Genomic DNA, 17,261 nt, shown 5'->3' on the forward strand with positions numbered 1-17,261 from the left:
GAATCTAATGGAGAGACCCATGTCCTTAATTGTAGTGTTCCTCCCCCCTTCTCTATTGACCCTCTTTGCATCAATTGGAGGGTTTTACAGCAGTCATTACTGTAATTTGACAGAGGACCATACCACCGAACCCCTTTGGGCAGCAGTGAGGTTTGACTGAGCACAAGCCTGCAGAAACAAACAGAATATGAGGGTCAGATAATTAAAGACTGGATCATGATGCTCAATGGATCTGAGTTCAGAGTGTTCAGAGAACATGAATTCTGTGTTTTGCGATCTCCCAAGTACTTGACTTTGACACAGTCACATTCTTTCAGTGCAGTATTCTGGATGTAACACCTATAAACAACATATAGAAATTGAAGCACTCAATCCAATCACATTTCACATTTCAAAAAAATTATTTGTAATAATTTAAAGTACAAATAATAAGTCCCATCATAAGTTTGCTTTTGAGTGGCCTATTGAAAGACTACACTATCATCTGAGTTCAGTTATTACAGTGATCGAGACACTGAAGGTAACTCAGCTCCATTTTCAAGTCAGATGGATCTGCAAGGATAGTTAGAGACACCCAGGCTATTTCAAAGGAAATTTTCCAGCTATGTAGACTGTAACTGTCCAGGGGATAACTGTCTGGGAATAAAAATCTGAGCAACATCTTAGATCAGACTCAAACATACAGTGAGTTTAATAATTAATCTATATTTCAAAGGCTGCATGCACCAATAATCAAATACCATTCAGGTTGCTCAGCAATTTAATACAAACTTACAGCTCCTGTTTATCTATAGTGAACAGCACATCCTTTTAAAGCCTTAGCTGAGATTAGAAAATACAAAGAAAAAAGAAAGGGTGATGTTAAAAGATCGTTTTCATTACTGGTTACCAAACTAATTTCAGTTACCTGCCTGGGTGAACAAATGGATGTGTAACATCTAGAAATGAAGTTTAAACAAAGCTGATGAGGAATGAGGTGAAAGTGTGTTCAGGTATCGTTTACAAGATACTTGCTCAAGGTAGAAACTTCAGCTCTGGCATCAGTTGCTGAAACATTGAGGGAAACAAACTTTATCGTGATGACACTACACTTGGAAAAGGGGATGCAGAGGCAAGATGCTCAAGAATGAGCTTGTAAAAGCCCATTATTTTCTTTCTAGATCTGTTTCTTATACTGCACTCATCACTGTGGTATCTTGAGTGCTTTCCAGTAGTGCATTAAGCAACATGACAAACATCTGTCACATGTTTGTTCTCTCACCCTCTCCCCAGAGAGACAAGTGTGTGCAGTGGAGTGTCTTGTTTTAATTTTTTTAATTATTATAAATACACATGCACGTAACACACATTATTAAACATTCGTGCTAGAGAGGGAAGGTCAGACAAATGTATCTTGCTCTTAGGATTCGAGCTGGTGCGCTGGGTGATGTTCCTGCAGGAGTTTGTCACAGCCCAGCCCCAGCTTGCTGTCCCCATGGGTGCCACATCCCTCTGGGCAGGGCTGGCTGTAATAGTCAGGAACCAAAAGTTTGGATTCCGGATATCCTAATTTGCCGGTCAAACTTAAGTCCAGGGATTTTGTCAAGAAATATCAAATGGAATGAGATGGCAAGACTTAAGGAAAATCACAGGCTTTGCATAACCACCCTCTCATCCTAATATCACTGTGCCTGATGCAGACCAACAGCAGGAATTGATGCTGCTTCCAGGTCACTGCCACAGAACCAGAGGGCACCGTGCGAGTTACAATAAACAAGCTAGGCGTCTAATGCATTGGAAAAGTTCCATGTAAATGGGAAAAAGAAGTTCTTAGAATAAGGGAATGAAGACCTGGGAGTTACTGATTTCCATACAGAAGGGACATAACTGAGAAAACAAGCTGGAAGCTTCAAATCAGTCAGACCCCAAACAATTGCAGACAGTCTATCCAGTCAAGAGCCGTGAACGCGTAAGTGGGAGTCCCAGATCAATATTGGCACCCCCAGTGTAAGATTATGCTGTTTTGTATGAGAGAAGCACGTACGTGTGTGTATTAGTAGATAATTACCCCTCTGCCACCCCAGAGAAAAGTGGAGCTGATGTGCCTCATCCCGAGGAGACCTCCAGCATCGACGTTGCTCCTTCCTACAACTTCCACTCCTCTAGCGCTCTAGTAACTCTCGGGACAGTTAGAAAAAAGAGTGTTTCTCTAATGGAGGATGATTCAGGTCACATCGAGTGCCAAGAAGCTGAAGACTTCAGTCTGGGCCTCACTCACCAAAGGCACAGATAGAGAGATCTGTGCAGCGGCATCACATTGCAAAATCCACCAGTGCTCCTTTCCGCACTCCACGAGGGCTGGGCTGCTTCTGGTATCACACCAACACAATTCACATTTGGCACCACTTTCCACACTGAAATCTTCCCCTCACTTCATCACCCTTGTATCAGTCACAACAATAGACATAGCTGTAATTATTGCAATACTAGAGATTGCAGAACTGAATGTTGCAGCACGGAAACCTTTCTAGCTGCCTGTTGTTCTCCTCCCACAATGTTTTCCTTGAAGTACTTAAACATGATCTTCAGGCCATCAGCCTTCCTCTGGCTTGCCTAGGGACTCGCATCTCAACAAAAGCCATCCAGGAAAACCAGCTGAAATAGCAAAAAGCACCATGAAGACGCAGTGACGCCACTGACAGAGCTCTCCTTAAGTCCACCCACAGTACACCACATACCAAGATGCATTTTCCTGCCATGTAGCAGCCGGACAGGACATGCAGTCACAGTTAATATGCAAGCCAGGTTGGGATCCCAACTGCAGTAAGCTTAGGAAAGCTCTAAAGGACTCCTTCAAACAAGTCTCAAGAAAACGTTGTTCTTCTAAACACAGATTTGTGTGGCCACAACATCAAATCCTCCAAGAGTTTCCAAGAAAGGAGGCAGCTAGCAGTCAAACACTACTTGGGAATAATTGTTCTTCTTTCAAACTGAACTTACCATTGGGAAAAAAACAAAGACCCCAACTGCATAAGTCAACCCAGTCTCCTTCATTTTAGCTGGAGTAGCTGCTTATTCCGTAGAAATTAAGCTGAACAGAAATCAAGCCATGGATAGAAATGGCATTTTAACTAATCCATCTAAAAAGGTAACTCATGTTGCGGTTACTCATGTATGAAGTTCCTAAAGAGCAAATAAAGCCTTTGTTCCAGTTTACTCTGCAAGGAAAAGGACTTGAGCTGCATGAGAACTAGAGCCACCTTTGCAGCCTTTGTAGAAAGCAGCAGTGCACGCGAAGCCGGGCGACGTCTCTGCAAGACTCGCTGTGAGCTGGGCCGTGCTCTGGCTCCCGCGGTTAACGATGTGTCGGGTTGGTACGAGCCAGCCGGCTCCAGTCCCCGAAAGCCTTTACACCTGAGAATGTGCTTTTCAGCCGCGAGGACAGAGTGACGCTGTCAGCACGTCCTGCACCGACACAGCAGCCTCGGGGCCGACACTGTGCGGGAATGCAAAGAGCACCCTCACGTCAAAGAACTGATTTTTAGCCTGTCAGATAAAGAGAAGATAGATGTAAAATATTTGGACGTTTGGGGAAAGGGCAAACATTGAGAATTAATTCAAACTGTTGATGGTTTATTTTTTTCTTGAATCTTGTGGTCGAAATTGTTTTCATTTGCTATGAGAAAGAATCCATCATTTTTTCCAAAGCACCACCCAGAATCTGCCACTGGTGATGTTCTAACGTCCCCAGTGCCTATACAAATAGAGAGGTCAGCTGAGATTTGTAAACTAGAGATCATAAGTTTTAAGGAATTTGTTTATTCAGCCTCAAGTCTCCAAATTGTGTACAACGCCAAAATTAAAAAGCTCTTTCACTGTACTGTGTCAGGTTACAATTAAAAGCTCTCCAGCATTTTGGATGTTCAGATGAGAAAGCAAATTGTAATTCCATTTTAAGCAACCTATTTGTCAGCACATGCAGTTTAATTATAATTAAGTACCTCCAGCAGTTATAATGAATAGGCAAAAATCAAAATGTTTGGTTTATACTTGTATAAACTTGCATTTAGTGCGAACTAAAAGCTGCCTGAGTTACCCTGAAGAGTTATCGGTCTAGTCTTTGCATTTTTAGCTGTGCTGTTCAAATCCAAGCATACAGAAACTGTTTCTGTGGCTTTAACAGATTGACCGAATTAGGGGAATTTCCATGGGAATGACAAGAGGCAGATCTGTTCCTGATGGGAAGGCCACCACCGACCACGTTCCAAGTCTCTGTTCACAGGAACCGTGCAAAAGAGTTCACCAGAGGCTTCCTAGTGGTAGCAAAACATGTTTCTAACTCATCTCCTTCTTCAGAGAGGGCTGAACTATGTTTGCTGAAATCTTCCGGAGTAATTCAGCATGAAACAACCAACCAGCATGGAGGGAAGAAAAGTCAAATTATTAAAATATGATAAAAATATGATAAAGTTTCCAGAAGTTGACAGAAATATTTAGTGATAAGCACAAAACATTAATGGTATTTAACAAATAAAGTATCTGTTGAAAATAACCATATCTGCAAATATTTCCAAGTGCAGTATATCAGAATTAAAAGCTGCGAGAGATCTGATAACATTTTATGTCCTGCAGATGGAATAAGCATTGAGGTGATATCTTTGGAGTATATGGACTTTGCTGCCTTTACCTATAGGTGGCTTGAAGATGGGGAAGGCATTTCAATGGGCTACATATTTAAGCAAACTTTATGACTAATACTACATTTGCTTTTTTTTTTTAATAAAGATATAGATGAATGTGCAACTGGAGCCCATAATTGTAGAGCCGACCAAGTGTGTGTGAATTTAAGAGGGTCCTTCAGCTGCCAGTGTCCTCCAGGCTATCAGAAACGGGGGGACCAATGCGTGGGTAAGTGTCATTCTAGACTATTTTCTTTCATTATCAGTTGCAATCTTTGTATTGATTATAAAGTGTATAGGTATGTGTGCTGTAAAATAGCTGTATCACTTTGAAATGCAAAGGAATCATCGCTTCATCACAATAATTAATTGCTAAACCATGGAACTAGAAACTGTTTTATGTATAATCAACACTTGGAGTTGAACTTCACAAGATTAATTTTCCTAATAGTTACCATTGTGTTTACTGTTTGTGTTGGGGTGTTGCCCAATGTCCCAGATCCAGTCATACATCTACTGTAGCAGCAAACTACAGCGAGTCTTTCCACTGACCTCAGCGAGAGCCGACCCAGAGCCGCAGGACAAAGCTCTGCCTTCACGCAGCCCTAAGCCGGGCTCTGCAGAGCCCCCCTGCACGCTCTGCTTCACTTCTCAGTTTTACGAGCACAAATGAGGGAGATGGAAACTCTGAATGCAGGTATACGAGATTTGCAATGTACAAACCGCCACACTTTCTACTTTGTGCCAAGATAAACTATCAGCACCCTTGGGACCTATACAAGTACAGCATTAAATTAAATCCAAGTGCAGCGTAAACGCTGCATCTTTCCTGCTCCATCCTCACTGGGGGCGTTACGCAGAAGTGCCATTTCTCTGTTCCTGCAGCCCTCCTCCTGCCTTTATTTAACACCTCGTCAATCAGGATTTCAACGGATGAATTGCTTTTATAGGCACTCCAGCCTTAAGCCTTAGCTTTGTCAGAGATAATAAAAACTACTATGAAACGAGAGAATCAAATATACACATCGTGAGCTGGTGGTGTAAGGGGTGGTCTTGAGTAAGACACACGATGGGTTTTATGCAGCGTGGGAGAAAAGTGTTTGGTATTAGGGATCTGTTTAAGAATTTTTGTCATTTTTAATCTCTTGCAAAAGCCTTGCAAAGGCGGTCGGTAGTCGGCACCTACCGAGAGCTGCAGGAAGGAAACTGGGGCTATTTGGGTACATATCTAGACTAACTTACATTTCTGGGCATGGCTCGCTCTTCAGGGTGCTGAGCCAAGGCTGTAGAAATCAACCCAAAACTTCTTCCCTCTTTCCCAAAAGATGTTGATCAGGCCCTGAACTGACAAGTGAATATAAACACAGATGTATTTGCTGTTTCTCAGTTCTCTGTGCAAGAGTGGGATGAGTCGTTTGGAATGTAGGTGGAATAGTTTTGACAGGTCATTGATTTTTATTTTTCTTAAATCTAGATTAGGTTTTAGAGCAGGCAAAGTGTATTACTGCTGTGCAATAGCACTCAATGTTAGGACCTATGGTACTACCTGAAAGTCTTGCAGGACACATTTACAGCGCTCAAAAGAAAAGCAGCAGAAGGAAACACCCTTATATCTACATGGGAATACATTTAAGCCCCTAAATCTCTACGTGAACATGTCTGGAAAGTGAAGTTTCCCCTCTCCTATTTAGGTCAAAACCAAGAATAACACCTGTGTTACATATTACACACTGACCTAAATTATAAGTACATCCCTACACTTTGTACTGTCAGCATTTCAGAATAAAGCCCGTCTTTGGGGATTTTGTAACCACTTAGCCAGAAAATGTTCTTGGGGCCAGATCTTGATAGAGTTCTCCATATGGGCGGAAATGTTTCGCAAATTTGAAAGAAATTTTTCCAGACTATTTTGGCTTCAAGGTAAAGGGAGAAAAGGACTCATTTCTAACAATTGATTGATTTAAATCTAAATTCACTCATCATTTCTGTCTTTTTTTGAGATTTTTTTTTTTAAATTTGCCTGTTCACATGTTGCAAAATTAGTCTTTCCAGACCAAAAGAGACCGCAGATAGAATGAATTGTTTGCCAGCATCACTTCAAACAGAAGATTTGGCTGAATTATTTAGATGATGCTTAGCCTTGAGATTTGCATGGAGCTGATGTGCCTAATCCCACAAGGAAAGCTCCCACTGAATTAGAGTCAGATCCTGGAAACATTTCTGTGCATAAATGCGGTGCCTACACAAAGCTATGTCTATATTGTATAATCAGGTCTTTGAACAGCAATTTGTAAGAGCTTAGTCCTGGAAAAGATCTACTGTGTCTCCTAATTTATTCCATTTCTACTTCTGAATTTCTCTCTGCAAAAAAAGAGTTCCAGCAGCAATCGCTGCCGTACGGATAGCCAGGGATTTTCCAGCGTAAGCCTTTTCATTCAGAACCGTCCAAAACACTCCACTTCTAAGTTCAGCCCCAAACAGCGACTGCAAGTTTGACAAAGAAAGGGTTAACTTCTCAAGATTATTTTTTCGCTTGATATTAAAACAAACACTTTTCCTCATTATTTAAAAAAAAAAGAAAAGCCTTGGCCTCTTTTTAAACACATCTATGGTGGAAACAGCTGGAGGTAGGAAACTCAAGATCTGGCATGGATATGGGAAGTGCCTTTCTTTGTTCCAGTGAAAACTGGTCTTATTTGTGTGAGCGCTGAGCCTTTGAAATCTCACTTTGTGTACGCGTACATGACACGGCACAGATTTCTCCTAAAGACGTTTTTGCTGCACATACATGCACAACCAGCACTGTGGCATAATAAATAAGAAATGTTTTTCAGGCAGAGGCACTATCTCCTCCAGAATGCAAGAAAAACTTCTAAAATGCAGGGAGGTAACAGAAGGGGCTGGGGCACATTTTGTATGGTTCGCAGGTGCAAAGCTTGCTCCGATGCACAGGAGGAATGCCGAAACTTGGAACGGCGCAGCCTGCTCCACCTGCAAACGGGGGCCAGGCTGCACGGAGAGTTAATCCTGCCCGGGACAGCACCAGCTTCAGCCAGGCCGAGCAGGGCAGGAGGTGCCAGTGCTGCTGCATGGCAAGGGCTGCAGGAGACAAGGGCAGTGACAGCAGCCCCGCGACCCCCGCCGCTTTCGGGGGGTCCCTGCAGAAGCACGGCCACCTGTTTAAATGCCATTAATCATCTGTCCTCACTGTACTTACACAGAAAATCTGGACTCTTCCTAACGGAGCTGAAAAGATGTAGTGTATGCTAAGCGCACCGCGTGCTAGTTTTTGGGAAGAACGAGCTACAAGCTCCATTCGCTGCATCGGTCAGCGTTATGTTTGCATCATGAGTAATCTTGGTTGAAAAGCAGAACAAAACATTCTTGGTTTTACCTGTGCAAAATAAACACAGCTAAGCAGTGTGTGGAACTGAATAAAAAATAAATTCTGAACATCTAGTGATGTCAGAGGCTGGAAGGCAATCAGCATCAAACAGATTTGTACAGAAGTTAAATAGTATTCCCATTAATATCCATAGAAGCAGTACGTAGCTCACATCACCTTTTCCCCCCCCACATTTAATCAAGTGCAATTAACTTCACAGTTTCTTTGGACCCAAGACAGCAAGAGTGCGCTGCTGTGATTCCGTTTAAACTAATTTGTGTGTTTTGCCACCTCAGACGTGGACGAATGCACGCTGCCCCCGTACTGCCACCACCGCTGCGTCAACACGCCCGGCTCCTACTACTGCCAGTGCAACGCGGGCTTCCAGCTGGCATCCAACAACCACACCTGCGTAGGTAAGAACCTCTGCAGGGACTCGCACGCCCCATGGGGAGACTCATAACTTGCCACAGCCAAAATTGCAGTGTCTTCATCCCAACCTAAAGGGAATAAATACCAACTAAGGAGTTGTAACCGGTGCTACATTGAGCGGCTCTCCTGCAAGCAATCTGGAGTGCAGGAGGGTTAGAGGAAACCTGGTATTGCCTTGGTGCAGCAGGTTTCTGAGGAGCATCTAGTTTGGCAGCTGGAACCCTGGAGGTTTATATTCATTATTTAATCTTAGATCTAATTATTCTTTCCGTTCTGATGGATTGCTTTGCATTGTCATTGGCTTTCATGCTATTATTCCCAGTTCATGCAACACAAAGGCTGGAACTGGGAACCAGGGGAAGCAAGAGTGTTCCTCTGCAGTTCAGTGTAATTATCCTCAGCACATGATAAACTTAGTGATGAAAGTATCTAAGAGTGTCACATTTTAATATCCAGAAAATAATGTTAAAAATGAGAATGAGGACCACTAAGGAACAGTGACCTTTCTGAAGTGATTCTCCCTTCAAAAATAAAACACTAAGGGAGTCCTTGCAGTAAAACGTATAGACTGCTGTTAAGCTTGAAATCATAGGCTCTGTTCTAGAGGAGTTGGATAAAGTAATAATAAAAAGGTAACTGCTGAAGTGCAGAGAGAATGGCCATAAAAGGCTGATGATGGAGATGGTCAGAAGTACTTGATGGATATAACCTATGTATAATCTATATTTTATACATATTTTTAAACATATAAAAATCAATCTGGGTTTTCCAGCTTCTCTCCCGACTCCAAACATCGCCATATTTTCTCACGTACCCTGGCACACTGCGTAACACTGAAGTGAGGGAGGAATTTCCTGTTTTCCACCAAAGGATAGGATAAAAAATTGCACATGGGCACAACATAACCACGTGATGAGCTGTTGCTTATTTGACCCTTTCCAGAGCTCAAATGCAAGGTGTATTCTTCCAGTTATGCTCACAAATCCGTGTGGCAGGTCCAAGTTTGCCAGGCCCTGATTGCTGGTGTCCTGGCCTGGACAGCCGCACTCCCACCAGGAAAGGTGATGGAAATCTTCAGAAGAAAATGCGTAACTGAACGGTCGCTGCCTCCAGACAGACTCTCACATCTGCAGGAGTCATCTGGCAGAAGTGCTACTTGACAGCTGTACCGCTTGCATTTGTGTTACAACTTTTGCATATATTGAAAGTGGGTCAATACTTCTTGGAAGGCAAACAAAGAGAATTATGGCTCTGGCTAGCTTATTTATTCCTTCTGGTAGCATTGTCATGATGTACAGTCTTTGCGCTCTTGCCAGAAATCAACTAAAAGGAGGAAGAAAAAATACTTTGTAATCAGTTTTCCCCTATTACCGTTCATTTTCAGGACTATGAGGTCCATCATGTACCAAATTAACAACCTCCTCATTGGTTTATTTTTTGTGAATGCCTGATCTTCATCATCTTTGTCAGTTTTTAGTTGTATCTGTAAATGTCTGAGTGCTGCTGACATTTATAAGCATTTGCAAAAGCCATGAACTCAAGATTTTTTTCCAAATGCAGCTCGGTACAAATGGTTATATCTGTTAAAGACATACGAATGGACAACATACGGGGGATTAATACAAGGAAAAATGCACTAACATTTACAGAGTGAGCAGCACCCAGTCAACAGCCCATGAAAAACAAGCATTACAGATTCCAGAGGTGATTGTAATTAAATAAACTTCCCATTAAAGATTGCTTCTCACATATGTTCTTAGGATGGGCACATCATGGAAGAAAATCTACATACCTTCCCCCAATATGGTTTAGGCCTTAGAGCATTGCAAAACTCCACTGGCCTCAAAGGCTCATGTTATAATTGTAATGGAATTTAAAGAACAAATTTTAACGGTAATAAATAGCTCAAATAAATCTTAACCGCTGCATGCTGAGAGGTCTTATCAGTATGTTCCTTATATCAATTATTTATAGAGACTTGGCATTTCATACCTGAAAAAAAGATGCTGGAATGTGGAGTTTAATAGCCACACTAAACATTTTTGGAAGAATTCATCACACATTAGAATAACTCTCATTCCTGGAAAAAACACTCTTTCTACATGGAGTGTAAAGCACAGATCTGACGTTGTTCCAAGACTGCAGATCTATATTGATATAGTCAACTGAGCTTCTGCTAAGCAATAGACCCAGACTAAGGACTAATCCACTTAATCAGTCTAATTACCAGCTACACAAGATAAAGATCAGTAATTTTTCCTTTCAGACATAAACGAATGTGATGCCAATAACCCGTGTGCACAACAGTGTTACAATATCCTGGGTTCTTTCATCTGTCAGTGCAATCCAGGATTTGAGTTAAGCAGTGACAGAATCAACTGTGAAGGTAAGAAAGTTTCTTTGTCTTGGATGAGCAATTTTGTTAAAAAACTACTTTACCAGAAATCTTTATGTGAACTAAGGGATACCATTCAGGTGGAGCCACACTGTGGGTGCAATTAGTAGCCAAAACCCTTAAGACATTGATTTTTAATGTTGCAAACGTGTTTGCTAATGCAGACCTTAGTAGGTGCAGCTGCATTCAGGTACATGTGGATATGGGTGTCTAACAGTAAGTGCAAAACAAGGCAGACATCACTGCAGTTCAGATCGCAGCTAGGAAGAATAAGGCTTCTCAATACTTGTTTCACAAACTCACTCGAATTGTGTGTGGTCTAACGCTGATGACCATTAAATGGATTGGAAAGGAAAGCAAACCAAAAAAACAAGTGCAATTTTGTGTGTTGTTGGGCTCCTCTGAAAGCAAAACCTCAACATTTTTGATTGGAAGGAAGTGACAATTGTGCTTTTGAGGTGGCTCTTGTGTACACAAACAGCTCAACTCCTGATGATCAGACAATCACCACTTTCTTTCCCCTGCCAGAGTCTCCACAGGGGGCCTCTAATCTCCTTTTGGACACCCGATGATCTCACCTCTAAGCCCATGTCCTTCCTACCAGCCTTGCAGCCAAAGAGCTGGTTTTGGTTCACCACTGCCCTCCTCCCTGAGCCAGCAGAGCTGGCTCAGATGCTCCCGCTCCAACTTCCTTAAGCTGCTCCTACTCACGAGCGAACGGAACAGGGAGCAGCAAATCTGCAGCCTCCCAGGACACCCCGATCCCAAACCAAGAACGGGGCTCAGGCCTCAGAGGGAGCAGGAGGGAGTTCTGCTCTTTTCCGAAAATGTTCCTTAGCTTTGATAGGTTTCCTTTAATTTCCAGTTAATGGCACGTACTGATAAATTCTGTTTCACGCCACACTTCTCTGGCAAGGGACTGATGGTTGCACAAGAATAAAAAAGCAAAAGAGAATGGGATACACTTATTTGAAGACTGAACGGAGACCTTCGTTCCCAAAGAGCAGCTCCATTAGCGCAGGGCACAAGTACAAAGGCGATACTTTTGCCTTCCTAACTAATCTCACATCTGTGTTTTTGTGAAAGTAATCACATTTTGGAATACTACAAGTATAAATTCTTTCGGGAGTTATTTTCCCAAGCCTGTTCTGAAATCTAATTTAGCTTCTGCTTTCTCAAATCCAAAAAAAATCCTCTTTTTGCAAGATAAAAACAAGTAGAACCAGCCCTTTTGTTTGCAACTTCGAGGCCTTAAGCAGTACATTTCAGATTTCTGATAACTTACTCCTTAGACAGAATTCATTTTCTCCCTGTCAGAACCCACATTTAGCTGTTATATTTAGTTCTGATGTTAAACCACAGTCACTTTAAGCTCTTTTGCTCTCGCAGACACGGATGAATGCAGAACCTCAAGCTATATATGTCAGTATCAGTGTGTCAACGAACCAGGGAAGTTCTCGTGTGTGTGCCCTGAAGGATACCAGGTTGTAGGAGGCAGAACGTGTCAAGGTAAGTGCCCTCATCTCTATATCCCAGCATTAATAACACCATTTAGAGTGCTTGCTATCTAAATGTTTATCTTTAATTACATTATGTTTCATTATGTTAGCAAAAGATACGTTGATAAAGCATTTGATGATTAATTGCATATCTTCTATTAATTCTTTTTATTTTAATCCTTCAGCTCAAACTCTAAACCCTTTAGATTCCTAGAACAAAATTTCGGCTTTTGCAACCAAGTACAACTTGTCTTGGATGTCCAGGCAATGAGTAACTTTCAGAGATAAATATCTCTGAAAATAAAAATCAGGCCATTTGTTCCAGACACTGAACATGGCTTTATAGCATCTTTTATTGATGGAGGTCCCTAAATCCAGGCAGAGTAGAAATGAAAGATCTGTTTCTTCTGATAACAGGAGAAAAATGCAAGCCTTGAGCAGCTTATATCATTTGTGTTTAGCAAATAAATATTCTGGTCAAGTGCCACCAAATGCCAGAGTTTTACAGTTTGTGTTTTTCTCTTCAGTGGTGCTAAATGTCTCCTTGCATCTTTTTACAGAATACTGCACAACATCATATTAAGAACAAGAACCATGGCTTCTGTAATACAGAACCCAGTTTAATAGTCGTTATTTTTAGAAATAAATAGTGTACTAATTATTGGTAGAAAGGGACAAGGAAATCACTGAAATTGTTTATTAATATTTTTATAAAATTCAAATTGCCTTCCCTTAAGGATAGCATGCTGAACATTTTGGGCTAGGCAGTTTGCCCAGCTAAGGATCTGTTTGTGCCTTCCCAGAGATTATATATGAATAAACCCTTTCTGTGACTATTTTGGGAGACTGTACAGGTAGACAGTAGTTGGGTGCTGGCACTGACAGGATAACAGAGCATTAATACAGTGCAAGTCTGACAGTCCCCACCTCTATTCATGGTTATTTTCCCAGAGAAAATAAGAAAGCTCTACTTTGCAGAAAACCAAACCCGTTTTCGTTATTTCTTTCAAAGCTATTTTAGTTTAAGTGTCACCATTAATTAAGCCTTTTAGTTAGGCTATGAAACACAGACAATTAAAAATGAGAACCTGCGAAGGGCAGAAAAATCACAGTTCTCCCTCAAAAGTCTTTCCTCTGTCTACAAGATATCTTCTACTACACATCCATTCTTTACTAATTAGGAACTTTACAGTATGGCTACGGTTGCATTACGTATAGTATGATTAATATGTTTCTTCAGTCAACTAAGAAAAGTCTTCAGGCTTAATTACCACTTGATAAACAAGTTTATTCCATTTCTGCACCGAGAAGTCCTTTATAGCCAGGCTGAAGAAGAAGCAGATAGAGAAGAACATGGAAACCTGATGGGTTTCAACAAACAGGTGGCTTTTTTTTGGTTGTTGTTTTGAAGATATTGTGCCTTTGTAGCAAATATCTGCTTTGACACACTCCCTGTTCCTTCCTCCTAGACATAAATGAGTGCGAGACCACTAATGAATGCCGAGAGGATGAAATTTGCTGGAATTACCACGGAGGATTTCGTTGTTACCCGAGAAATCCTTGTCAAGAGCCTTATGTCCTTACATCTGAGAAGTAAGAGAAATATTAGTGTTTGGGTTTTTTTTTACTCAGGATCATCCTCAACAAGCAAAATGATCAAATAGAACAGAAAGCAAATACCGTGTTTGTTTGCAACCATGAGGGTTCCATCCGTTTTTGTTTTGCAGCCGCTGCGTCTGCCCCGTGTCCAACGCCATCTGCCGAGAGCTGCCTTACTCTGTGGTGCACAAGTACATGAGCATCCGCTCCGACAGAACGGTGCCCTCCGACATCTTCCAGATTCAGGCAACCACTATTTACCCTAATACCATCAACACATTCCGGATCAAGTCTGGAAACGAGAATGGAGAGTTTTACCTGAGAGTGAGTATTGAAGCACTGGTGCCACCAAGGCCTTGGAGTCCCTTGCCACCGCAAACCCAGCGAATGTCCCCGTGAGCGCATCACAGCATCCCAAAGTTTATCAACTTTGTGGTGTTTCCTTCTTAAATGTGCTTTGATTTCCAGAATTTAAAGAGCCTTTTACTTTTCTGCCTGAAAACTCTACGCTGAGAATCAATCTGTTTATTTTGAATCACTAATAACCATCAGGAATGTTTGGCAATCCTGTGACACCCATGTCAAGTTCAAATGAGATGCCTCTATGCTTTTTGCTCTCTGTACCAACACTCCATGTATATGTATTAATATTTAGGAGAAGATTCTTGTACAATTACTTTAAATTTCTATTTTTTTGGAAAAAAAGTAAATAAATCAAAAATAGCTTGGGATTGGGCACTGATTTCTAAAGCCCCCAGTTCAGGCCAGCTTAAAGGTTTTGTGTTGAGACAAACATAAGCCTTTCTTTTCCCATTTCAGCAAACCATGAAAGCTCAAAGGACTTAGGATAGCAGTATTTCCTGTTGGTATCACACATTCAAGTAGATAAACATGGATGAAAGTGTCTATAACATCTGTTTAAGATTTTTTTAAGGAATCTGATTTTCTTGGACACTTTAATTACAAATTCCTGGGAAATCCTTTTTTGCTTCGTGGGTGGCTTTACACTCAGTAAAACAGAATCAGTACAAAAAGCTTCAGTCAGAAATATATTAATTGGAAAGGTTTTGCCTTCAAGTCTGAAGATGAGGGGGTTTGATAGTACACCCAAAACACGTACCAAAAAGCGGCATTGCCTGTTTACACCATGTTTCCCCAAGATGGGAACATGGAACTGCTCATCTGTATCTCACTTGTTCTGGTATATCCCATAATCCAGTGCTTTTCCCTGCATTTATTACACATCAAAAGTCCACACCTACCCCCAAGGTACAAACAGTTATTTGCTTAAAAAAGAACAAGCTCACTCCAGCTCTAGTTTGGGTCAGAGCCCAGTCTGGCCTTTTTTAGACTAACAGTCCCAATCTTCTGTTGCCACCACCAAGAAGTCGCAGGCCTTAAATAAGGAAGCGCATGTTTATTCCTGCCAAGGGACAGCGGTAAACAGAGGCTTCCTCAGAAGTTATTCCTGTTGTTTTAGTGAAGCTCCGAGCTGGGTCTCACATACAGCAGATGGCTTGGATTCATCTGCACGGTGAGAAATTATTTGTGGTAGGTGAAGGGAGAGGTGCAGCTGAGCCTTTTATTGTTATCTGTAGATGAGGAGGCTGTTGTACAAACCAGCAGCGGAGCAGCGCGAGATGGGGATGGCAACAGGCACCCCAGCTGCAAAAATCCCCCGTGCTTTCAAGGGGAGCACGACTTCTTCTGACATATGAGCCACAAAACAGACTTCGTTTCCCTCCGCTGAACAAGCTACATCACTGTTAAAGACATTAGTTCTCTCTCGGTTTATTTTTTCTTCGTATATTTTAGAAGCTGATAGATGGGGATAAAAACAAAGACCATCCTGGGAGAGATTACCACTTTTCACATCCTTTAGGAGAGTCAGCATAACCAGGAACAGATTTTGCAGCACAGTTTATTCCTCTGAGCTTCAGTCAGGTAAAGTTTTCCCTGCGGCAAAGCCAGGTGTGAGATTAGTCATGGCCACGTAAAAGCGTTAAAATAATACTTGCATTGTGTATCTCTGCTGAGACAGGGCGTTTTTACAGCATAGTAACACACAAGCACTCTCTTGACACAACGAGGGAATTGGTTTAAGATTTGACCGACTGAAACGTCTTTGTTGTTCTTTCAGCAAACAAGCGCCGTAAGTGCGATGCTTGTGCTGGTGAAGTCGCTATCGGGACCAAGAGAACACATCGTGGATCTGGAGATGCTCACAGTCAACAGCTTGAATTATCGTACAAGCTCGGTGTTGAGATTAACAATAATAGTGGGACCTTACGCATTTTAGTGGTTTGCAATAACCCTTCACTGGCACTTAAAGCAGCCAAAGAATATTATCTTAAAGAAAGCACTTACTATTTTATTTATAGATTTTGCTCTTTTTTTTTTAAGATTTGTTTAGTAAGTTGATATCTTTACTCCACACATTACACCTGTAATTCAAAATTAGTAGATGTGTTCCATAGTATAACATGGGCATTGTCACTTTCTGTATAAAGATTTAAATCTTTTTTATTACCTTTCTTGGACTAGATACATACTACGTGCTCTTGTATGAGAACTGTATGTTCATACTATCCTGTAAAACCTCACACACCCTTCCTAGCCAAATAGGTCATGCAACTAAAAGGTGATCTTCCGCGTTGTTTTTACTTTAAATTCTAATGCAGCTACACTGACAATCTCAAAAAGAAAAAAAATGATATAGTATGAATGATACACAAAGTAACGGTTATGTGATAAGCTAAAATATATTTCTTCTTTTTAACTGCTTTGTAACAAAAGGTAGCAGTCAATAAAAATCTATTTCTGTAGACATTTATGTGCTATCCCAGTTGGTTTTTCTAATCTGGGTTGGAGGTAAAGCTACATTGTGAGAAACGTTTTGCATTGGGTTTTTATATGCAGATTGTGTTAACCATCCCGTGGAATAACATTCTGCTCTCTCCAGGAAAAATAGACCGTAGCAAGAAAATTCTCCAACAATGAAAGAAACTCCAAATGGAAAATCACCACGCTGGGCACACGTGTCCGCGCTCACTCCTGAGAACACTGTTGGCAGTTACTGGTTAGAAGGCTACAGCATTTTCAGACAGAAGTTAACATGGTTTTTCTCCAGAAATATTATGTTTTATACTAAGAATTGAGTGCAGTTACGTATTAAGTTATATCATGTTTTCAGGCACTCGGTCCCTATTCCTGCTCTTACAACTCGGATGTATCATGTACAGTGTTCATAAAATTTATTTCAAATTCAAGAACTAATAACATCTTTTGTAATA

The 17,261-nt window shown here is 41.3% G+C and overlaps 1 protein-coding gene across 1 annotated transcript in view; it reads left to right on the forward strand.

Annotated features, from left to right (window-relative positions):
* The window catches only part of EFEMP1 (EGF containing fibulin extracellular matrix protein 1), a gene marked incomplete at its 5' end in the record, with an annotated part of 44,136 nt that extends 27,739 nt beyond the window's left edge, over positions 1-16,397 (forward strand). The window contains 7 exons of the mRNA XM_080343014.1: positions 4,765-4,887; positions 8,340-8,459; positions 10,742-10,861; positions 12,260-12,379; positions 13,839-13,962; positions 14,097-14,292; positions 16,109-16,397. Of these exons, the coding sequence (XP_080199140.1) occupies positions 4,765-4,887; positions 8,340-8,459; positions 10,742-10,861; positions 12,260-12,379; positions 13,839-13,962; positions 14,097-14,292; positions 16,109-16,267 (962 nt within the window). The 3' untranslated portion in view covers positions 16,268-16,397. The remainder of the gene's footprint in view (positions 1-4,764; positions 4,888-8,339; positions 8,460-10,741; positions 10,862-12,259; positions 12,380-13,838; positions 13,963-14,096; positions 14,293-16,108) is intronic.
* Positions 16,398-17,261: the final 864 nt, after the last annotated feature.

The sequence above is a fragment of the Nesoenas mayeri genome (genome assembly GCF_963082525.1).
Source record: "Nesoenas mayeri genome assembly, chromosome: 3".
Lineage (NCBI taxonomy): Eukaryota > Metazoa > Chordata > Aves > Columbiformes > Columbidae > Nesoenas > Nesoenas mayeri.